The sequence below is a fragment of the Manacus candei genome, unplaced genomic scaffold, assembly GCF_025592945.1.
Source record: "Manacus candei isolate 608988 ecotype Guabito, Panama unplaced genomic scaffold, ASM2559294v1 h1tg000048l, whole genome shotgun sequence".
In the NCBI taxonomy this organism is placed as follows: Eukaryota; Metazoa; Chordata; class Aves; order Passeriformes; family Pipridae; genus Manacus; species Manacus candei.
Genome location: NW_026138096.1, coordinates 3,378,889 through 3,402,812, shown reverse-complemented (window position 1 = coordinate 3,402,812; position 23,924 = coordinate 3,378,889). Strand labels below are relative to the sequence as shown.

The 23,924-nt window shown below is 42.1% G+C and overlaps 1 protein-coding gene across 3 annotated transcripts in view; it reads left to right on the top strand.

Annotated features, from left to right (window-relative positions):
- Positions 1-23,924, top strand: part of CRMP1 (collapsin response mediator protein 1) — a 51,291-nt gene that overhangs the window by 7,535 nt on the left and 19,832 nt on the right. For all 3 annotated transcript variants that reach the window (XM_051798532.1, XM_051798534.1, XM_051798533.1), the window contains 4 exons: positions 9,630-9,718; positions 15,009-15,193; positions 16,764-16,928; positions 22,512-22,573. In XM_051798532.1, the coding sequence (XP_051654492.1) occupies positions 9,630-9,718; positions 15,009-15,193; positions 16,764-16,928; positions 22,512-22,573 (501 nt within the window). The remainder of the gene's footprint in view (positions 1-9,629; positions 9,719-15,008; positions 15,194-16,763; positions 16,929-22,511; positions 22,574-23,924) is intronic.

Here is a 23,924-nt window from a genome sequence, read left to right as displayed (position 1 = left end):
GAGAAATAAGTAGACTTCAGCTGAAGACAGCAGAACACTTTGAGAGAGAAAAAATGTGTTTGTCTAGATTTCTACTGTGTTAGACACTAGTTCAAGACAGAAACTATCTGGCCTGAGCAAAATGCTGGGGTAATGTGAGGTGTTCTGGTGTGAAACATTGAGAGAGCTGCCAGCTAATTCACTTTGGACACGAGGGGAGACATGTCCTACAGATGCAAGACATGGTGAGTACCTGGAATGGTGAACCAAAGTCCTTGCGTAGATTTGGATCTATTCGAGGTTTCAATCTATTCCACATCTCCCCTGGCCGTGCTTTTTTACCACCCACGTTTGTTTAACAGTATGAAGCTACACTCAGATTGGTGTGTGACTTGCCAAAAGTGTTTGAAAAGCCTACTGAGTGCTGGGCATGGGAACACTGTCTCATGTTATTATTCTGCTATTGACGCAAGATTTGGGTTGATTTAGACAGCACATTTTGTCCTGCTTTAAAACACCAAGGCCTGGGCCTTCTGGATCTCTTCTTACTCTTTGTAAGAGTAATCTGTTATTTTTCGTAATTTAGTTATTTGCCTAATCTTCAAGATTACATTTTCCCATCTGTATCTGTTTAATAGACTTGTCCTCTCTCAGTTTACTTGTCCGTCGATGTACATTTGTGAATTCACATTGCGTAGTGGACTGGACTTCAGCCTGGCAGCTGTTGAGATGCTTTAATTGCTTCAGTATAAGTTTTTGGACTTCCAGCCACCATTTCCATCATTCTGTGACATGTCTATTCCTTTCCTTTTTCTATAGGAGAAGAAGTGGCCACAGTGTTCAAACCAATTCCATATGGTGACTTAAATTACATTCAGAGTAGGTCCTTCTGGGGACATATCCGTGGAGACTGAAACCTTTGGCAGAGGGACAGAAAGAAGGGTTTGGGGCAATGATTTCTTTAGCTGCCACTGCAAGTTCATCAGTCAGTGCCCTCAGAAGGGCATTAGTGTTTTCAGCATTGTAGCTGGTGCCACCCCAGAGACCTGAGCTGTGCTTTGCTGGAAGCTGGGTAGGTTTGGGAAGGGGACAGTGGCTGTCGGGGAAGACAATGGGTGCAATGAGGTGGTTGTCTGAATCTTCTTACAAATACTGAGAGCGACCGTTGCCAATGAACTGCTTTCCTGACAAGGGGTCAGAGTCTGTTGTCTACTTCACTCCCATTTCTTTCATAATCAAGAATTATATAAGTGGTAAAAGGGGGAAACTTCCATTTTCCTTTATGGGAGCCCGGAGAGCCCACTGGCTTATGAAGCACTTGAGCATTAGTTGAGATAAACTTGCTTTTTGTACATATGGGAGAGAGAAATGGTTTTGTATGCTTGTGTTACTACTGAATAATAAACGTCCCTGCTGACTTCAGTGAAGTCTACACTCCATGTATAATCTCCTGTGTGTAAGTGAGGACCCAAGTAAAGCTGATCACCCTTGCCCACCTTGCACATGGCTGGCTAAAGGAGTAGGCAGTGCTTGAGTGAAGAGGCTGTGGAAAGGGTTTTTTGTGAGCCAGTGCTGATACCATGTGAGAGGAGGCAGCAAGCATCACAACTTGCATCACAACAAGCATCACAACTTATTCTCACTGGCAGAAACAGTAGGTGAGGCAATATAGGCAGAAAGTGTCTGAGTGCAAACAATACGCGTGTGCATCCAGTGCATTTAGTCAATCATGAATTATCATTGCTAAAATCATACTAAAGGCATTTCCTACTATTCTGTTTGCCTTGCATCCACGACCTCTGTCAGAGAAGGGATTCTTTATGGACTTAGCTGGATTTTGACTGTGACTGGTGCCAAGGCAGATATGTCCCAGTAACCTGATGAAGGTCTCTGACGAGAACTTAGATAAAATGCATCTTCAGTTCAGTGGCAGCCAGCAGCCAGCCATGCTGTAAATGTCTGTTATTTTTTCCCAAGCTTAAGCTTTCCTGTGAATGGCTTCCTGGGATTTTGAGATTGCCTCTAATTGAGGTAACCTGTGTGTAACCCAAGAGATGCATATAGCAACATACAATGCAATGGATTCAGCCCTCCAACCCATACTTAGGTGAAACCCCTGCTGATGCCAATGAATATTGTCATGAATAAGATGTTTGTTGTGCTTCCTTTCTAAAAGCAAAGCAAAGATGACATTTACAGTGAAGAAATCCCTGTGGAGTTGGTAGCTGTAGGAGTAGCCCTTTTAGACTGTGTGATTAAGCAATGAAACTGCCAGTTGAATAAAAAGTCAGGTCTTGAAAGGGGAAACAAAAGAACATCAGATCTTTTAAATGAATAAAGATGAATGAATACGTTGGCTACAGACCAAGATACAGTATTACTACAATCAACATAATCCTTCCTAAATTAATTACCATATACTAGAGTGCATTTATTAAGAAAAGAACCTTAAAAGCAGGGGTTCTCCATTAGTGGCCTATCGGAAATGATGCCTCAAGGATAGAGTGTTTTACAAGGAATTCCTGGAGTTGATTCAGGGTTCACTCTAGCTAAAAATTACTTCCTATGGAGGGTAGCCTAGATGTGAAATTCAAAAGGAGGGATAGCACTGATTAAAAGCAGGTCTTCTATACGCAGACAGTATTTCATGAAATCCCATTTACAGCTCTTTGATCCTTATGAAAGGATTTTAAGCAAACATTCCTCTTGGGAAGGGTGTCTTTCTTCTTTTGCCATTAAGTTTAAAAATGTTCCTTATTTGTAAGTACTTTGCTAAAAGCAAAGTAAAAGGTAATTTAACTGTATTGTGTTACAGCTGGGTCTGAATCTGACCAACTCTGACAAAAGGCAGCCAAATACATCCACCAAAAAAAAAAAAGTAAGTGTCTTGTATATGATGGGAAATAAGTCTGCAAGAAGGAATGCATGGAACCACAGAGGAGTTTCGAGTGTCTCCCTCCACTGATTGTCAGTGGGACTTTAGCCTTTGAGAAAGGACTCCCTTGTAAATAATCTTCTTGTGGAGATTTGGGTAATCAAGGACAATAAAAATATCAACCTGTATTTTTTGTACCTTCACTCTAATCTGGGGATACTCTGTCTTCTGTAACTGTCAGTGGCCTTTTTAGAGCCTTAGTAATAAAGAATTCCGCTTCTCAAATGCTAAAAGACTGAAGATGAGTGCCTTCGCTGCAAGCGTGATAACATAGCTTAATGCTGTTTTATGTCTATTGCATTTGATCTGATGTCTTTTAAACCACATGCATTTATAGACAGAGAACTGGAAATACAGGTGGATTTGGAATTTAAACTATTTTCAAATGGCTATTTAGCATAAAATCCTTAGTCATCTTCAGGGCTCTTGACTAATCTGGATTGTAGAGAATGCAGCTATTGTTGCTCTGGAGATGTAAGGACAATGTTATATTCTAGTAAGTCCTTAGAATTATGCAGAGGATGAAATCACTGCTAAGTGTTTTCTCCTCCTCTAGGCCTGGCAGATCTGCATTTGAGTGTTGCAGAGACTTTTTTGGTTGTTAAAAACTGCAATGCAGCAATTGTAAAGGTCCAAACCAAGAAAGAAGCAGCGCTTAGACCCGTATGCTGAGTATGTTATATTAAGTTAATTGTAGATAAATTGTAAAGCAAACTATAAATAGTCAATGATTTACTTGATTTAGAGGTGAAGGTATAATAGGTAGACATTCTATTTGTGGAAGAAAAGCAAGGATGTAATAGCCTGTATAGGAATTGCAGTCTGGACAGATACTGCTATTTGATAAGACCACTTTTGAAATCTCTTGGAATCTTTTCATATGACTAGAATACATAATGGCAAATGGCAAATTAATTCTTCCTTTTTTTTTTTTTAAACTCCATCTTGTATCATAGAGGTGTGGTTTTCTCTGACAGGTGCCTGCAGGTGCAGTACATGGGTATCGATACCGTAGAGAAGTGTGTGGCTTGCTGTAACTTGTACTGCATTGTATTTTGACATGCTGCACCAATTTGAAATAGTGTTTAGTAAATCTTGTGGCAGTTTTATTTCTTCTATGGTTTTTAGTAGTCCCAAGAAGCAGATTGAGAACTGCATGTGTAAAAACTATTTGAATTTTTGTCATGTGTAATATTTTTAGATGCCTAACTCGTTCTGAGGGGAGTGGGTGAATGAAAAAAATGCTAATTTTAAATTTCTTTGCAACTGCTCCTGGTCTAACATTTGGATCATGTTTTCAAATAACCCAGAGCAGAGCGATTTGCTGCCCAAGGGAATTTGACCTCACTTGGACTTGCCCAGGCCCCAGTGCAGGATTGAGGACCGTGGCAGGCCTTGGGCTTGGAGTCTCCTGGGTTGGTCAGGTGCTGCTTCTCCCTGCTGGCCTTTGCCATTGGGGCGCATGAAAGCGTGGACATGCTTCACAAGAGCTGAGCCGAGCTGAGTGAAAAATACCAGCAAAACAGGCCATTTGTGCAAACTGTGCCAGTCACCAGCTTACAGATGTTTCGGGTTGCTCTCTCTGTAGTGGAAACAATAGTTGTGAGGGAGCGACAGCCACCGCCTCGAGTCTGAGCAGGCAGCCCCTCCTCCTGCAGTAAGCGAGCCGAGTTTGTGGCATCTCCTTCTGCTGCCATGACAATTGCTGTCATGTCACAGACTAAGCTCTGCAGCTTTGCTGCCAGGTTAAGCAGGAGAAGCTAGACTGTGATTAGGAAAAGATGATCAGGAAAGCAGTGTGGAGGGTTTGAAGGTGAAGGGCTGTGAGTAATAGGAGTGGCTGTTTCATGCTCAGCAGTGAGGTGAGCTGGGAGGTGCCAGAGCGCTTGTAAAATGGAGCTGCAGGGGAGACAGCAGATAAGCATCGTGGCTGTGCTGATGCTGTGTCATACATAGCCAGGCATAGAACTCAGAAGCAAATAGCAGCAATGTTGTCACATCATTATGGTAGTGACTAGTGGAGGAGAAACACCTTGACTCTAACACACTCCACAGTGGCTGCGGAGCATGGATTTACAGTGATGCTTTCTGCATCTCCCATGCCAATGAGAGCAGGGTTTTTTCCCCTTGAATCTTGGCACCTCATGAATTGCTCAGTATAATACTCCCTCTCTGTTTTGCCATGTTCCCGCTGTCTGTCCTTGGCAGGCTGGAGGGAGGAGAGGGTCTTGTCAGCTTCCCTTGGCTTGTGCTGGAAAGAGGTGGGCTGACAGCTCCTTTTGCCAGGTCATGCACTGAAGGCTTGGTATGGAGCCCTTAGGGCTCGGCAGGCGGGGCACCAGTGCCTGCTGCATTTGTCATACATCTGAATAGAAAGGTGGCAGCCACTCTAGAAAGGCAGACACTACTGTCACCTCCTGAGCTAAGTGATGAGCTCGTTACTGTTTGCATTGTGAGAACATCCAAAGATCAGTGAGTCGCTGAGGGTACCTCTGAGAGCTGGGCAAAGACAGTGTGCTGCCTAGAGGAGATTACAGCTGGGAAGGAGAAATACGGGCCAGCACTGCCTTGATTAGTTCAGGAGCTTCAGCTCACTCCTCCCTCCCCCTGCTGCTTTCCCCAGGGGACTGCAGAGTGTGTCTCTCCTCCAGCCTGGAAAAGGGAGAAGAGGACCCTGGTCTCTGGTTTTAATGGGCATTTGTCATTTGGTAAGAAAACTGCAAGCAGCCTGCCTGACATCTTGCCTCTGGTAAATAATAAATGGCCCCTGACCACGCACAGCCGGCTGCGTGCCTGAGGAGGCCGACCTACTTCACAGAGCCTGTGTGTGCCCAGATTTCTGTCCAGAATTTTATTGAGGCAAGTACCAGGGACCTAAAGCAGTGCAGGATCGCCCAGGCACCAGTGGCAGGGTGGCAGTAATGAGGGGTAGCAGCATCCCTTTGCCTCCAGGCCAGGGCTGTGTCGGTCCCTGAAGCCTGTGCTTAGGCTGTGGCAGGGAACGAATACTCCATGTGGACCAAGGATTTGTATGAAAGTTTATTACATGAAAAATGCAGCATATTCCTTGTCAGTGTTAACCAGTGCCTCCTTTCTAGTAATTTATTTTTATGTCATTTTTTCCAGCCTGTTCATGAAAATACGTTTATGTTGTAGGTGCACATAGACATTTCTTCCCTTTTGCTGGTGCTCTGGCTTAAGGACAAGCCACCCCTGGTACTGAGCAGGGTGTTTGAGGCAACTTGGGCACAGTGTGCTGTTGAGGTGTCCACATGGCACCAAAACCTCACCTGGGGTTGCTTGTGCCCATCAGCATCATCTGTGTCAAGGTACTCTGCTTTGCAACAATCTGTAATGTGTCCTACAGGCACACTTGGCAGCTCGAGCTGCTTGGGAGAGGTTCCAACAAAATTATTTTTCTTCTGAATCGGCTGATTTGCTGTAATGGAAACATGTTAGAGCTATTTCCACACCTCTCAGGTCCTGATGAAAGCTGGGCGAGGCTCCACGACACCGTCCCCAGCGGCTTGGCAGTCTACCTGGGGAGTATCAAGATGTGTGTTTTTTTGGCAACCTAGTCTCCCATGGCTTCCTATACCCATAGCCACAGGCTAGCTCAGGTGCAGGACCTGCTTCCTTTTGCAACAATTCTGAATTGTTTGTATTTTCTTCTGAGGTATCAAGAATTAAAATTTTGAAAGTCTCCATAAAGTGCAGGTTTGTTTCTTCATCAGAATTTTTTACGCCCTCCAAGAGGGCGAGACTTTGTAGCTAAACGTTCAGTAATTCTTTATAGACTGTAAGTAAGGCTTAATTTAATGGCTGACTCCATAATTGAACACTGTCTTGAAACTGCACTTGTATCCTTTTTAGATTAGATTATTCTAATGCCTAGTTTTGTTATTTGTGTATGTAAAAACGTATAAAATCCTTATGTCTACAATTATTTTTTTCTGGAGTTGTGCTTCAGCTTTATTTTAGTCTGTCTTATTTTCCTTGCCTGTTACATTTGTTTTTATTCATTATGCATCTTCTGCTAGTTTAAAAACAGTAAACTGTAGAACTTCTTGATGATCTTTTGACTCATTAGCAGTGACAGATGAGGTGCGCTGGTAGCATTGCCTGCCCGTATCAGTAAGCTCTTGACTCTTGTAACTGGACAGTATTAATGTTTAGAAAGGCAACTGAATGAGCTTAGAAAGAGCTCACAAGATGGTGGTCTCTCCAGGTCAGCAGGCAGCATAGTAAATCATCATGGTGAGGAGATGCAACTGCCAGCACGTGGCAAAATAACTTATTACCATTCCAGCTGCTGATTCACAAGTCCTGCAATTACAAGTGACAGTAGGGAGGCTGGGGAGAAAACAGGGAGCCTGCTCTGGCAAATTCCAGATGGAGGACTTGCATTCATCTCCATCCTCTAATGAGAGGGTGACAACATCTGAGGCGGGTCCTGGGGACATATGTCATCACACTTCTGTGCCTTGGTTCCCCCCCAAGGTTGTCTCGCTGCTGCAGCACGTGGAGAAAAGCCTCAGACCTTCTGTGTACCTACTCTTTTGTTGTGCACTGTATTTCAAATGTCTTTCCCCCCCTTCTTTATCCCCTTGAGAATGTCTGTTTCTTCCCTTTTGCTTTTCTAGAATGATGCAGGCTGTAGAGGCTTTAAACCTGCAAAATTGTTCAAGTACAAGCTGAAAAGTCAATATGCAGCATGTAACTGAGAAGTTACATTGTCACACCCCTAGCTCTGCCTTAGCACTTTTTAATGAATAAATTTTAAGAAATTTATTGTTTATTGTTGTTCTGGTTTTATAGGTTAAGAAATATATCAACTTGTTTGTTTTCTAAACTGGGAACTCAGGGCATTCATAGTTTGTATGCCTGAGTCATCTTGTAATTAAACCAGGAATTGAATCTGGAGTGAAGAGTATAAAGCATGGAAAAAAAGGAGATTCTGAGTTATTGTCTGGTGAGCCAAGGAAATAATTTATAATAAATAGCGCCTTTTTATGTATGAATGGGAAAAGAAGATTCTGACTGCTTTGGAGTTTTACAGCATTAACAGTCACTTGGCAAAGGTCTTTCCAAAAGCATTGTGTACTTGTCATGGTTTAACCCCAGCTGGCAACTCAGCCCCACACAACCACTCCCTCAGTTCTCCCCCACCCCACAGTGGGATGGGAGAGAGACTTGGAAGGGTAAAAGTGAAAAAACTCTTGGGTTGAGATGAAAACAATTTGATAATGGAAATAGAATAATCATACTAGTAGTAATAACAATAATGGAAAGGAAAGTAAAGAAGAGAGATCTAAAATCCAAGAAGTACAAGTGATGCACAACATAATTGCTCACCACCAACCAATAGATTCCCAGTCAGTCCCCAAGCAGTGCTCCTGCCCCTCAGCCTCACCCTCAGTTTTATTGCTGAGCATGATACCGTATGGTATGGAATGTCCCTCAGGCCAGTTGGGGTCAGCTGTCCCAGATATCCCCCCTCCCAATTCCATGTGCACCCCCAGCGTCCTCCCTGGTGATAAGCAGAAAAGGTGTTCACTCTCTGTGAGCCCTGCTCAGCAATAACTGAAACCATCCCTTTGTTTTCAGCACTGTTTTCAGCACAAATCCAATACACAACCCCATACTGGTGAGGAAAATTAACTGCCCCAACCAAAACCAGTTGGCACTGAAGTTACAGACTTTCCCTGTGTTTGGGTAGGTAGTGAGGTGCTGGCATTTCCAGTATGACTTCTTCAATGAGAGAGTTTAAATATTGGTTCTCAGGAATATGCACGGGTAAAATTTGCTTTCTATAAAATGTATTTTTTTAAGAACAGAATGTAACCATTTGAACAGTACCCCTGCAGACCCGATATTTTGAACAATTCTTCATGGGAAAAAATGTTTGCTTTCTGGCACCAAAGAACTGGTAGCTCTCTCTGCTGTTGGTATGATATTTCAGGTGAACCCAACTTTGAAGGCTGCTTCCTGTCCTCGTTCATGGAGTGAGTGAGATACAGCACAGAGTGCCCCCAGTTCATCAACATCCTTTGATCTGCAGGAGTCACAAATTGACAACAATTCCTTCTTCACACCCATGAGAAACTACACTTTGAGCTGTTGGTCTGTAACTCAGAACAGGAGGCACAAGCTGTGGGCCACATCCCTTGGCTGCTGCAGTGGAGTGGGGTAGTTGACCCTGCTAATGTTGTTAAAGGAGCTTCCCTGGGTAGGAATTTCTACGTGGCAGGGCTAAGCAGCCTCTCCTGACCTTGTTCCTTCTTGTTCCAAGCTCTGTTACTCTTCCAGAGGTGCCGAGAGTCCCAGGTGAGCTCAGCTTGGCCATTGCAGAGTTGAGTGGTTTCTTCTGGAGGCTTCTCTTCCCTTTTTGGCTTCTGTGCAATAGGGTGGTGGTGAAAGGGGGATGTAGTGGCATTTGATGTTTCCATGTGCAGTGATTTCTGCCTTGAGGAAAAAGAACTGTGATGACCATGGAGTGTCATGTTCCAAAAGTGACAAATAAACAGTGATATTATGGTTTTCTTCTCCAGTACTCATATGTACTGATATGAATCTATAGTGTAAGCCTTTATGTAGGGTAAGTGTTTGATATTAATGGCTTTCAATATAATATGAGCATATTTAGTGTAACCAGTATGTTATCATGTTTATTTATTTCAACAAACCCACATTTGTTCCTTTTTTTTCCCTCCAGAGTGACCGACTACTCATTAAAGGTGGAAGAATTATCAATGATGACCACTCCTTCTATGCAGACATATACCTAGAAGATGGACTTATAAAGTTGGTTTTACAAAATATTGAACTTTTTTTGCATGTCTGTTAGCATAGACTGCTGTCATTTCTTGATGGTGCTGACCGGAAATCTTGTGTACAGAATCTCAGTTACCTCTAGATGTGAAGCCGTGTAGAGGAGTGTGAAATTATTAAATTGTGCCATTTTATCTCTACTAAGATTAGATAAATAGGAAATTTCTTTAGTGTAAATTGAAGGTATTTGCTTTTTGAAGGGAATCCTAATTTCTTCCATAATGGTCAAGGCAAGTAGGTTCCCTCAACACAGCTTTTTTCCCCACACCTAATCTGTGCAAATGCAGCCATGCCATAAGGATTGTATAGCACAGAAATCTGAAATATGCCCCATATTGCATGGTGTAAATGGGGACCTGCTACTTTTCAGTTACCCTTTTGGTTAATGCTGAAGCATAGCATGTTCTGTTCCTACAACATTGAGCCTGAGATTGGGTCAGTTGATTCTAACATGGTGCTAAGAAAACCAAGCTTGTGGGTTTGATCCCCGTAAGGGCTATTCACTTTTGACTTGATGATCTTTATGGGTCCATTCCAACTCAGTATATTCTGTGATTGTTATTCATTGTTCCTGTGTCCCTCTTCATGCCTATAGATGGTATATGATCTTAAAGCATCACACAATTAGAAAGAAAATCCTACTCATTTATCCGACTATAAAATACAGGAACTGGGAAAGTATTTGATAGGTGAAAAACTTGAAATACCTGTTACTGAGAGCCTGAGAAGCTGTAACAGAGGAGTCCATGCACTCTGCTGGTCCTACCTTGGCTTAGTGGAGATGAGGGTCTCTAGCTTTGCAAAGTTATGCTGTATGTGTGAGTACTCTGATGGACACAAGGATCAAAGCCTTTTTCTTGATTGCTAAACATTTTCACTAGTGACCTAAGAAGCTTGGTCTCCAGAGGCCATAACTTAATGCACAAAAACATAATTATGGTTATCTGGTAAATAATTAATGACCTACTTGTTTTCAGAGCTCCTTTTCTTAAGAATATATCATCAGATTAAAAGTCCTTTTCTTTATATGTCTGTGGCTATTTACATTATGATGATTCAGGTTATTATAACATAAAAAAATCTGAATACTTTTATCCATGTGCTTTTTTTAATGCTTCACTCTGCCTTTCCAGTTGTAGTGTTACTTGCATTTCAGAAGTGACAAAGGAGCATGTTGTTTTAAGTGGAGAAGACACAAAATTCTGAACATGCGGGTTTTTTTTTTTTGTTTAATAGCATCAATCAACCAATCTGTACTCTCTTTGATAAGTATTTTAGTTGAGTTCTTCTGTGCTTTTGTTAGTTCATATGCAAATCTCCTAGTAACACTTGCAAGCATCATAACTGTTTTAACAACTAAGAGCATGAGATGCTGAGGGTCTGAAATTGCTGTGAATTTTTTACTTTGATCCCAGAAATACAATGTTGCTTGGTAGGCAGGTTAGCAGTGCCAAGCTTTGACCTGCCCTTGTTGAGTGCATGGGCTCCCTCTAAAATCCATGTGTGGATCCCTACCTCCAGAAGGCATCTTGGCTGCCCAAGATAGCTAGGATTAATAATGAATAGACAGGCAAAATCTTAGTTTTTAAAAGGGCTTTATCTTTGCCCAAGGAGGCTTTTCAGCACCCTGAGTCGTGCCTGGTTTCCTGGATTGAGGTGGCCCAAGACTTTTCTTTGTAATCTGTGCAAGAAGTCCTGCTCTGAAAAAAACAGCTAATTTGTGAGGGCTGCCTGCTTGGGTCCTTACTATGTTCAGATGATAAATTTTGCAGCCTAAGGAAGCACTGGGTTTGGTCTCTTCTCCAGCTGGAACTGCTCACTGTGTCTGAATATTTAACATCATTGTTAAATGTGGCTCAAGATCCTTTGGAGCAGGACCTTGAACCTGAGTCATCCACATTTTAGTTGATGCTCTAACTCTCCAGCTGCAGATCCTGCTGATAATACAGAATTCTTGCCACAGAATGGAGCAGACACCAAACCACTCAGCCTAGAAAAGGCAATAGTGTCCTTGTTTTTCTGGGATATAAATGATCTAGATTAATTTTCTTACTCTGCAGTGGAAACTGGTTGGAAAATAGAGGGTTTGGTTTCTATTGCAGACTAATGAAATGAATAGGGTCTTTTAACACTTATGTCCCTGCAGATTGCTTTGCAGAGAGGAAAGCAGATGTAACTTTGAGTGTGTTGGAAGGTTAGCTACAGTTTGGAGAATGGTAGATTCTTTGTCCTACCTGTCAATGCTCAAACTGTCTCCCTAGGTACAAGGGAGCAATGGTGGATTTTTCCTACATGAAACTTAAGCCCTTCACACTCAGATAGCAGCAGTAGTTTAAATATTTGGTAATTTAAATTGCCGTTGGCATATAAATAATAAATTTTGTGTACCTCTCTCCTGCCTCTGCTATCACATGGGGAAATGAGCCCTGGTCTCAGTGCCAAGTGGCAGGTCATGGCCTGGGGCTCGCTGTCCACTGCTCCATCCCTGCCAAGGGGAAGGGTTGGGTCCCTCTGGGCTTGAAGGAACTAACAAGTATGCAGGGTGGGTGTCTGGCCATGTGGTCACCAGAGCTCCACGTGACTGACCAAGTTAGGGAGAGCCTCAGATGCCTAAAGGAGTCCTGGGCTTGATGACCATAGAAGTAACTCCACAGAGTTCTGGGGGAGCTTTTCAGCTTTCTTGGGTGAAGCTTGTGAAGAGCTGAAGCCTGCTGTTTCTGTTGTGCTTTAATCAGCTCATGTACAACAGAATTTACCAGCTTGTTCAACTGAAAATGGTAGACAGCATCAACTTTCTGTGGGTCTGAGTTTTCTAGTAGCTGATGTAGCAGAAAACCAGCTCAGACTTTTGTACAGAGTCTAAAACACAGTTATCTGTTCTATTATATTTTTTCACCCACGAGTAACTGAGTGCCATTCTTATTCACATACACTTTGAATTAATGAATGAGCAATTCAGGAATCCTGAATCCAGTCACATTATCTCCTACTTTCTGTTCTAGTCAGTCAGAATAAAAATAACCTTGAGTGTCAGTGAAGATGAGCCTTCTCTCAGCCTTAATCTTGATGCCAGGGCGAGAGATGAGAGAGAGTTCTGACAGGATGCAGCAGCATCCACAAAGACCATTTGGTCCCATGTCACTTGAACATGGATGATTTGAGCTGAATAAGCTGTTACTCAGCCGTACACTGAAAATAAGGAGCACTGAGTAATCAGAAAACTTCAGTACATAGTTAACACCCTTTACCTTTGTTAGGGTATGTGTCTTCTTGAATAGGTAACTGGTAGATACTGATTGCAGAAGCAAATAAAAATTAATTGCTTTCATATTTTTATGTAGATTTTTCTTTAATATTATTTTCTAAAGGCATACTAGTTCTTGGAGTGCAATGAACACTTTGGACATATTAAAAGAAGATTGGTCATAGTGAATTTTTTTTTTCCAGTTCAGTTTTTTAGCCACACAAATGCTGCACAGAAGTGGAGGGTTGCTCTGGTTAAAATCTTGGGAATGGATTCAACTAACAGAAGTTAGTGTAACACCATTATTATAAGCGGGTCTACCTAACTTCCTGCAAGCACTGAATCTGCTCATCGGTGGAGTGCCTTATGGTATGCCTTTGTGAGTCAGATTTTAAGAGCAGAGGAGCTTCTTGCAGCTTTTGTTTGCACAATTGGATGTGCTGGGCAGCTGCTGGCTTTTGCATACACATCAGTTCCCTGTTTGTCAGGATATTGTTAACACTCTGTGCAGCTGTAAACAGGTTGTGACAAGCTCCCAGTGCTCTACATGTTGGTGACTATTAGATGCCAGACGTGGACTTGTATGGCTTCATGCCATGATGTTATCAGCTCTCCTGAGAAAGCCCTTTTGGATTTGTTCAGTGCTGGATGGCTGAGACCCCAGCTCCAGATGCTGGCAGGGAGTTTGCTCTGATGGTGGTGCTTCCCTGCAACCAAAGCCTGGAGCACTGGGGGAGCCAAGCTAATGGAGGTGACATTTTTGCATAGCATATGAAACAAATTCTTGACCTCTTGGGGCTATTTATTAACGCTGGTGGTTTGGCCAAATTCCAGTGTGAATAATTATCTCTGTTTTTTTTTTTTTTTTGCTGGTTTTAATTAACAGTTATATTCACTTTTGGTTCTAGCTTGTCTCAATTGGCTGTTAATCAGTTGCTATGTTTTGATCTGTAGGTGGGAGTTGCATTTTAATATGGGAGAAACAGATTCAGCAGCTCAGATGTCTGGGGTATTTGTTTAGATGCAGATAAATGTTATTTTATCCCAGAAAAAAGGAAATTAAGACAGGGACTGTGTCTGTAATATGAGATAAACTAAGTGAACTTAAACTACCTTACAGTTATCACTAAGCCCAAATATATTACGGTGTAATAGTGCAGAGACATGGCTTCCACACAGACCCCTCCCTTTCCCTGTTTGTCACCCTGGAAAGCAGACAATAAAAATGCAGTGTGGGTTTAAAAGTTAAAGGTTAATTTATTAGTAGTTGTGTCCCTGAACACTAAAAGTATTTTCTGAGTATCTGGAGCTTCCTTGATATCAGCATGGAGAAGAGATTAATATTTTTAATAGTGAAAAAAAATATCCCACTTTGAAGACCTGAAGGGAAAAAGATGGCAACAGTTAATTTTCATTTTTCCACACAGTTGTGTAGATTGTTTCACTAAGTTTTAACCTGAAGAGGAGAATGGAGAATATGTCACATGGTAGATTAAAGGTGTATGTATTTCTGTATCTTAGGTTATTTAGATTTATTTTGCATAAATTTGCATTGCTTGATGACAAAGTCATTATAACGCTTTCTAATGTGCCTTGTGCCTCTACCACAATTCCAGCTTGCTATCATATTTGTTCTGTGTTTTTTTGTTTTCATTTAAGAACTTAATATACAAAACTGGAGCCCCCGAGAGAGCATTAAGCGTACATAATTCCAATTGTTTAAAGATAGGAATCATATAAAAAAAATCAATTTTTAATGCTGGTGCATTACAGCTCCTTTATGGGCCACTAGAGTAATGCAAAGTGAGCCAAGCACATGGCTCAGCAAGGCAGCTCTCCTGGACTTTGTTCTGCCAGTGCTGAGCGGGATGGCTGGAGTGGGTGCTTGAGCTTCACCTTTCCTTTGGGGACCTTTCCTCCTTCTTTGTGGCCCCTGGGTTCCTCTCCCCTACGTGCCTTGGGTAGCTTTGTGCTCTGTGCTTATTTGTTCAAGTAATACTGGCTTTCCTTGCTGTCCAGGCAAATAGGAGAGAATCTGATTGTTCCTGGAGGAGTCAAGACCATAGAGGCAAATGGGCGCATGGTTATTCCTGGGGGAATAGACGTCAACACTTACCTACAAAAGCCCTGCCATGGGATGACTGCAGTGGATGACTTCTATCAAGGCACAAAGGCAGCACTAGCAGGGGGCACCACCATGATCAGTGAGTACTAGCAATGCTCTCTTCCCACAACAGGCTGAAGCCTGTGTAGCATGTGTGGGGATAGCTACTGGAGGCTCCATACTGATTTTATGAGATCTTGAGATCTTCTGCAATGAATCTTCAAGTTTCTGGGCACTGTGTTTGAGATCCATTCATCATTTTCGATCAGGGTTGGCCTGAAAATGAACCAACCCTCAGAAAGAAATAGCAGCATGGTGAATTGTCTCTTGGATTTTCCTCTGAAATACAGAACAAGCACTGAGGAGTAAAATACCTACTCTTGGGATTTTTGAAAAACAGTGTAGGTAGTACTGTAAGTGTATGGCACAGAAAATCTGACGAAGATCTGCTGTTCCCACCTAAGTGCCATTTCAAGGGCTTTGGAAATAACAAGATGCTTATTTAGAAACTTGGAATTGACAGCAAGAATTGAGGAACTCCTTACCAGAGATGTCTTGGAGGAACATCTTTCTTGGTGGAAGATAAAATTAATTGTTTATAATTGTTAAAGACCTTTCTTCTGTCTACCAGATGGTGGGACAAGATTTAACTCTTTCCTACTAGCAGTGACTTGGCCTTGGTTAGACTTTGTGAGGCAGTTGTCCAGGTGACGTAAATTGTCGTAGCTTCCTTGTGTGGAGAAGCTTCACAGTGGAGTTTTACTCCCACTGAATTGGGATGTGGCTTTTTTTGCTGAGTGGTGTAATCTGTTACCTGTGTTCAGCAGCAGGTATTAGCTGAAAGAATCTCTGACAATAAGCACGAATTGCATTGTTGTTCATTCCTTTTGTTAATAGTTTTTTCAGTCTATGTTCTTCAATTGTGGCTTCCTGTGCAGTGTTAGGCTTGCAAATGCCACTGGTAAGCCCATCTTGCTTTGTTTCCCTACTAATTTTTGACCTAGCGATGTGAAGAGAAGTACATACACATAAGTAGTTGTGTCTTTATGTCAGCAGGCGTTGTGGCATCCTGAGATGCAGAAAGTCTTGAGGCAGTGAAGATGTGTGGTTGCCCGGCATTCAGTCTCCTGTATAGTGTGGCTGAGTGTTTGTGCTCGACGTCATCCCTGTTCAGACCTTTGGCTGTATTCCCAGTTTTAGCTGCTGAGAAAACATTGAACATCTGCACTGATGTATTGGTAGGGCAGAGTGAGCCAATTCAGTGACTACAAGGCACTGGTTAATAATTGTGCTTACTGCGAAATACATAGAAATGGACACATCAGACAAGAACTACAGCAAAGTCCAGAGCCTGTGCTCTCTTACAAAACAGTAAAGGGAAAGGCAAATGTTTCCTAAACTGAGGTGTTTGGCTTGCCCTTTGTGTATCTATTGATGCTGCACCAAGCATGTTGCCAGACTTACCTTTAATACAAACTGTTCACAAAGTCTGCTGCACCTGAGACAACAAGACCTGACCAACACCCCGAAGGTACAGTCTGCACACAAACTGCCTTTGAGGCTGCTGTTTCCAAGGCTGAGATGCTGGAAGACTGCTTACTCACAGGCACTGAGGAAATCTGAACAGTTTACATGCTGTCCAGCTAACAGACACTCAATCTCTTTTTCAGTTGACCATGTGCTTCCAGAGCCTGGTTCGAGTTTACTGACCTCCTTTGAGAAGTGGCATGAGGCAGCTGATACCAAATCCTGTTGTGATTATTCTCTGCATGTGGACATCACCAGCTGGTATGATGGGATTCGAGAAGAGCTGGAAGTACTGGTACAAGACAAAGGTTAGTTAGTGAAATATAGTAATATTTTTTGGTTTTATTGAAATATCATATGGAGGTGAAGTTTTGAATTATTTTAGTGAATGCACAGGCACTGGTTACGCTGCTTTGCACTACCTTGGACTTGTATTTTCACTCGCTGCTGTGTAAAATGGACATAAAGCTTTGTGCTTGTATGTAACTTTGTCCAATATAGGCATGGAATATTAAAATGTGTTGGTTGTCATATACAAATGCGTCATTTTGTGCTTGCTTGTTCATGTGAAAATAGGCTCACACATTGCATAGGTATGTTTTGTTTGAAGGTAAAACTCAGAGATCAGCATTTAGGATAATCAACCCAGTCGTCTTAGATGCTCTGTTTAAAGAATGGAGAAAACAAAACATTTCAGGTAGTGGTTCAGATTTTAACTGGACTGGAATCTGTGATTCAGCTGCCTCAAAATTAAGTCCAAATATGAAGAGCACATGTGTCTGTGAAACTGTCACTACAGGCTAGATCTCATTTCTTAGCAATCACTTAGGAAAATTTACTTTAATGCCTGTGTTTTTAAAACAAGTTCAAGTTGCTAGAAAAAAAGGGATGCTAAAGTTAGGTACCTAACACTGAAAAAATGTCCTGATTTTCTCAAGTGCTTCGTCTCCAGTGGCTTTCCCTGAAGTAACTACAAGATGCTTTGTTTCAAAACTTGCCAAAAAAAGGAATCTAAGACACTTATGGGTTTGACTCAGTTCAATTAAGAGGTGTGATGAGTGATGCTATAGGTTACCCTGCCTGGGCTCCAGCTACCGCTCCAGAATAGCACAAGTGAAACCTCTCATAAGTGCATGTCCATGCGTGTCAACTCAGCGTGGCAGTCTCGTATATTGAGGGCATCTTGGTGGCATCGGGTACCTGTGGGCAATTGGATCTAGCCTTCAGAAAATACCTAGCTTAGCTCTTGTTCCTTAAAATTTTGCCTGACAGCATGGATTTTTCTTTCCAGAACTATGTATTTTCAAATATTTTTTGCTTGATACTTTCCTTGAAAATGTATGCATATTAATTAGGAAATATTTTCTGAAGTGGTATTCAGTTCCATGGGCAAATCAGAATGACCCTTTTATTGGGAAACTTAAGTGATACTTATATTCAGCATCCTTTGTAATGTGTAGTGCTAGTAATGACTTTGATAGTACATTTCTCCATAAAGAGAATCTTTCACATCCAAGTAGAAAAACAAAGCAAAATGCTATTTTTGAGTGAGCAATTTTTTGCTGAGTTACCATGGAGGTGCAGTCACCTAGGGGAGTTTATCCCATATCACTGGATGCTGGCAGTTCCTGTGCTGTATAACCAGATTTTAGGCACTTCAGTCAGCAAGACTGCACATAATTTAGAGAAACTGCAGCTGGTCTTACAAAGCTCTATAATACAGGTGATTTTTACAAGGTGATGACATCTGTCAACACTGGTTGTGCCAAACCTGTGCTATTTCCCTGCTGTCAGCATTAACGTGAATCTGCTGCTGTGCATTAGCTGAATGTACTCTCAGACAAGTGTACTGTGCCTCATTTCAAAGGTTGGATACTATTTTCCAGAGCTCCTGGATCACAGGTGGCTCAGCACTCCCAAATTTACCTGAGGGCTTACATTAAAAGCCCGATGCAGATAGTTAGTTTAATAGTCTTCTCCAAGTATTGAAATGTGAGTTTTCAATATAAATCTGACCTGCCTTTTAGTTGTCAGGGGAAGCAGGAATCTGTTCATTGGTTCTGAACTGGGATGCATAATGGGGCCTTGGTGGCTTCTTTAGTGGCAAGAGCATTAGGAGGTCACCTTTGTTCTCACAGCTGCAGCAGTATATCTCAGGCAGTCAGTGTGAATTACTCTCATGTTTTAGGAGACACAAGGTGAGGATGAGTATAAAAGCACAAGCACAATGTGAAATATTTCAGTGTGGCAAGGGCTTTCAAATTAACGGGTAATATTTCCTGATAATTGGAAACATTTGAGCCAGCTGGTGCAAATAGACTTGATGTCAGTGGAGTGACCCTGGTTTTCATCAGCTGGAAATCTGGACTGAATTTGTTCTCGGCTGATTGTGGGTGAGGTAGCTGAGTGACAGGGATCAGCTCATTGCGTTTCAGTGCTGCACGTGCCTAATGCAATCAGCATGACTAACAGGGGAGCTCACAGAGTGGCTGTTGAGGTGCCTTGTCATAAGGTATAATTGAGCAATTAATCAGTTTTAACTCAATACAAAGCTAATTTAAGGAGACACAGGCTTTGGAAGGGCCTGGAGATTTTGTAGCCCCAAATGCTGATTATAAAGACTCAGGCTTGTAGCATTTCAGCAGCTATTTTGGGATTGGGCTTCTCCAATATATGCAAAGGAACAACTGCCTGAAATAGCTGACAGTTCAGGGCCTCACTGGTTGCTTTGACTTTGTCACTGTTCAAAAAAGCTTGTAGTTCTGCCTAAAAGTTGAAGAGGATTCTATTGAGTACTCCTGGTGTCAGGGAAGTAGGACATAAACAAGAATGTAGCATGTAACAGATGTTAAGCATTAAGGTCAATAGTCCATGGACAAGGGCTTTTGAAAAGCTGCATAATTCCAATGAGTAGGTCAAGACACCAGACCAAGGCAAAGAGTCTAATCTTGGATACCTGTATATGTAACTTTGTGCTGTCTATCTTGGTATCTGGTATAGGTATTCTCTTTGCAAGGCAGGATGGTTTGCACCATCTCTCCTGTTAGCTGTAAGGGCAGCCCACGAGATGTTTTTCCACTGTGTGTGTGTCTGAGGTGGCAGCTGAGGGCCTGGTTGTGTGTTTGCTCGGGAGAACTCTGCTTCTGCAGTGTGGTAAGGAGCAGGCTCAAGATCCTATGGCGGGATCCCAGCTGAGGTCCTTTCTATTCTTACTGATTTCAAGGAGAATGTTAAACAGAGTGGGAGCAAAACTCTTGTCATTTTACCAAGGTCAGAAGAGGGCCTAAGAAGATACAAAGGCAATAAAAGAAAAGATGATGAAAATATGTATTACTTGGGTCAGTGTATGTCTTCCAACCACAGTACCCAGAGAAAGCTGTCTTATCTCCTGCAGGACTGTGATTAAATGAATTACCTTTGTCTAGATCCTACTGGATAAGGGAGAGCAAATAGATAACCCAGCTCTTTGCTTACAGTGAGATGTGTATGAGAGGATTCAGTCCTATGCCATCACTGAGGCTAGTCAGCATGGCTTGGGCCAGCCCTAACACACCTCTCATTGCTTTGTGTGTGCAAGGTGGCTCCAGGGTGCAGCTGACATCTGAGATGTGGGGTGGGTTTGGGGAGAGAAAATAGAGCTTTCCTCCAAGGCAGGTAGGACTGATGTTCTGGGAGCTGCTATGTTCAGTCAGAGGGAGACAGGACTGAAGGCATGAGGCTGCAAGCACTGGCTCCAGGGAAGGTGTAGTCAAGCTTAGGTTTTAAAATAGGAACATACTGAGTACTTCGCAACTGTAAGGGTGAATAGATGGAAGGATTACAGTTAGTAAAGGACATGTGGGTTTTCTGAGAACTTGATAAATGGGAAAACAGGAAGAAAGGATGGGTTTATAGGCTGACAAGGCTCCATGTTTCAGGCTGAATTTGCTCAGAGTGGAAGTCAGCAAGGAGTGGCCAGCTCCTGCTTTGTATTTCTCTCTGAGCTACCTGGACTTAGCAGGAAGACATAATACCAGAGATCATTTCAGCGTTTTATCCTGCATGTATCCTGGGGTACTTTAGTCCTCTAATTGCAAATAAATTCTGTGTGTATGTGTGTGTGTGAGCAACCATACCCTCTGCCTGAGGATGTATTTGTTCATTCTGGACTCATGGAGTTATATCTTCATCAGAGAGCCTTATTCATTTTGTGTAGATAACATAAATAACATGAACAGATCTCTTTCTTTCTGTTCTTGCCCCAGGAAGCAAAGTTTTCATCACAACCATTTTGAAATGCAGCACACACAGCTTAGACAGTTGAGAATTTACTTTTCTTTTAAGTCAGAAAACTTCTGAGATTGGTCTCTGTACCAAACTGGGGTTCTTGTCAGTAGACTAAAGAGGAAGGCAAATTTATACAGTAATATGAATTCATAGGTATGGAAATTATATTTTTGTAGAAGATGTTTGTAATTCTTGTTCCATTAGAATACAAAGCTGTATAAATGACTGAATTTTTGAAATAAATAGCAAAACTTTTAGGGATTTGAATACAGTTGGTTCTTGGCAGCCGACACTCAACACTAGCATTTCTTATGATTTCTAAAATTTGAAGCTGTCATTTTCCATGGTTTGGTGTGACTGCCAACATAAATCCTTCTGTCTTTGGAAGGTGGAAGGAGAGGTGTGGCGAGCTGCTTGTAAAGCTGGTTTCAGGCTTTGTTTCCACTCTTTCCCAGTGTCTACCATCAGCTAAACTGGGTGCTTTGGGCAGTAAGGTAAAGAAAAAGGAAGTCTGTAAGCACATTCAGATACACAGCTCCTACATATTCTCAGCACTTTGGAGGAACTTAACTAGAAGTTTTATCCATCAAAAAGAACAGTTTAGGTGTGCAAGTTTCAAGCTGGCTTCCCACCAAGTCTCCGAAACTTGACAACAGAGTCTGCTTCCCAGAGAGGGAAGGAAAAAAACCAAGCAGCCAAAACTACTGCAAAAATATATATTTAACATATGAAACAGATATATACAGTGAGAATATTATATACCTATAACCCCAGAAACCCTAAATAGCTTCCTAAAGGGAAGAGGGGAAGGGAGAAGGGAAAAAGGACAAAATAGGACAAAAAGGGACAAAAACAAAACAGGTCTACACAATCTAAAAACCCGGTAACCAGCAAACTGAAGAACTGGCAAAATCTCACCACTTCCCTTTGAACAAGCAGGATGGCTGGACACGGCCCAACACTGTCCCCTCACACATGGCAGATAACAGCAGTCACTGCAGGCCTCAGCTCCAGATAAGCCAGACCGAGACAGGGACCCACCATTCTTGAACCTCGCCGTAAAGGAAGAGAGCGAGGTCCCTCCCGTTGGCTTTATTTATACCTCAAGTTACGTAAAGGAATGGCATGGAATACTTCCATGGTCACCTTCCTAGTGCCTTCCTGGTTACAAGCTGGTCTCCAGGAAGGCCTAGAGTGAAAACTATCACATTAGGTCAAGCTGAAATGTTTTCCTGATTAGCTGAGGAAACCTAAAAAGAAAACCAGTGATTTTGTGGTTTTCAGAAACAGAACCTTATGCAAGGTCTTTCAAACTTCACAAACTTTACCTGCTTGCTTTAGCCACCATCACCTGTCTGTGATTTGGCTGCAAGCAGTCCTGTTTGCAGTGGTGGCTGGGTTGCTCCAGGGCTGAAGACAGGCAATCCACAGCATCCAACGCATTCCCCCAGGAAAGATGGCATCTAGTCCTAGCAGCTGTAATGCCATTGCTTTGTTTTTGGCAATCACTGGTGAAAAGCTTAGTCCAGATGTACTCTATGACTTGTTTTTCCTGAAAGTTTTGTTTGAATACAGTTTAAGAATCCACTTACATGGCAACACCTTTAAATTTTGTCTTGGAACAGGTGTGAACTCTTTTCAAGTCTACATGGCGTACAAAGATCTCTATCAAATGTCCGACAGCCAGGTATTGCTCTCAATGCTTTTCATTGCTATGATCTGCCCTCTCTTTCTCATCTCCCAACATGTGAAGAGTTGCTGAGGTGGAATCCCAGAGAAACATTCCCACTGACCTGAGTGGGACTGGGGGAAATGTGTAGTGAGGGACTTCTCAGTGAGGGACTTCTCTCTGGAGCATCGGTGCTGAGCTGTGGAGAACACCTGCATGTGTTTCTTCAAGTGTATGATATTCACCTTCTCAAGCAATTTTCTAGTGTCTCCCAACATTGCAGCTGCTCAGACCTGCTCAGGATTTCACTCATTTTATTTTGCAGTAATCTTTCAAGAACTCTAGGTCAGAGTGGGAGAAAAAGATGAAGCACTTGAGGCTTTTTGAGGTTTTTGAGGCAGTTTTGAGGTTTCAAGAGCTTCTTGGTTGCTGCGAGCAGTTAAATGGAGTTGCTCTTTGGGGGAGGTGGCCTTTTCTCATTAGGGCTGGAGATAACAATGAGCTTGTTTGTCCAGAGCTCATTACAAATTCCAGACTCTTCAGCTTTCCCATTCATATGTATCAGGCCACTGTAAATGAACAATGGCATCTGTTAGTAATAATAATGTTTGCTTATTCAGTTGAGAAAATATTTCTTTCTTACTTATTCCCAGAGCTACAGCTCTTGGTCTCTTAAAATAACTGTTACACCTCCAATACATGTGCTTTTAATTGGAATTTTAGACATAATAATATATAAATATTTTCTGAGAGGCAGTGCCTGTTAAATTCAACTCCCTGTTGGAATTATCAGGAGAAATACATCAAAATGTTTAATGTGTGGCTGGACTAATGGCTGTTACCTTGCTTAAATACTCATGTTGCAAACTGTGTATTGCAACCCATTCAGTGCTGCCTGAAATGCCCTAGTGCAAAAGTGGACACTGAAGAGACTGTGTCTTCAGTATTTGATCTGTGCTTGAAAACTGGTCTCTCCTGTGTTACTGAAGTCTGGTTTAAACAAGGAACACATTAGCTGAATACCTTTTGGAAAGGAAACTGTATTTCAGTAGATCTGTGCTCAGAAATTACTAGTAAAAACAACAGGATCAACTATTGCCCTTCTTTATGGATGGGTTTTGACTCTTAGAAAGCAATTTTTTAAAAAAGAATGCTCTAGAGAAAATACTGCAACTTCTAATTGCAGAATGAAAGATGGTGGTGAAAGTTCAACAATGTCTGCTCTAGTAAGATGGTGCAAAATGCCTGCCCTTCAGAAAAGAGGTATTCTAGGTGTACTAAAAGTGTCTGTAGTGCATGAGGGTAATTCTATTTTACATTTGCTAAAACTGCAGAAAGTAGACTCACTAAACTTTGTCCTGTGTGGGAG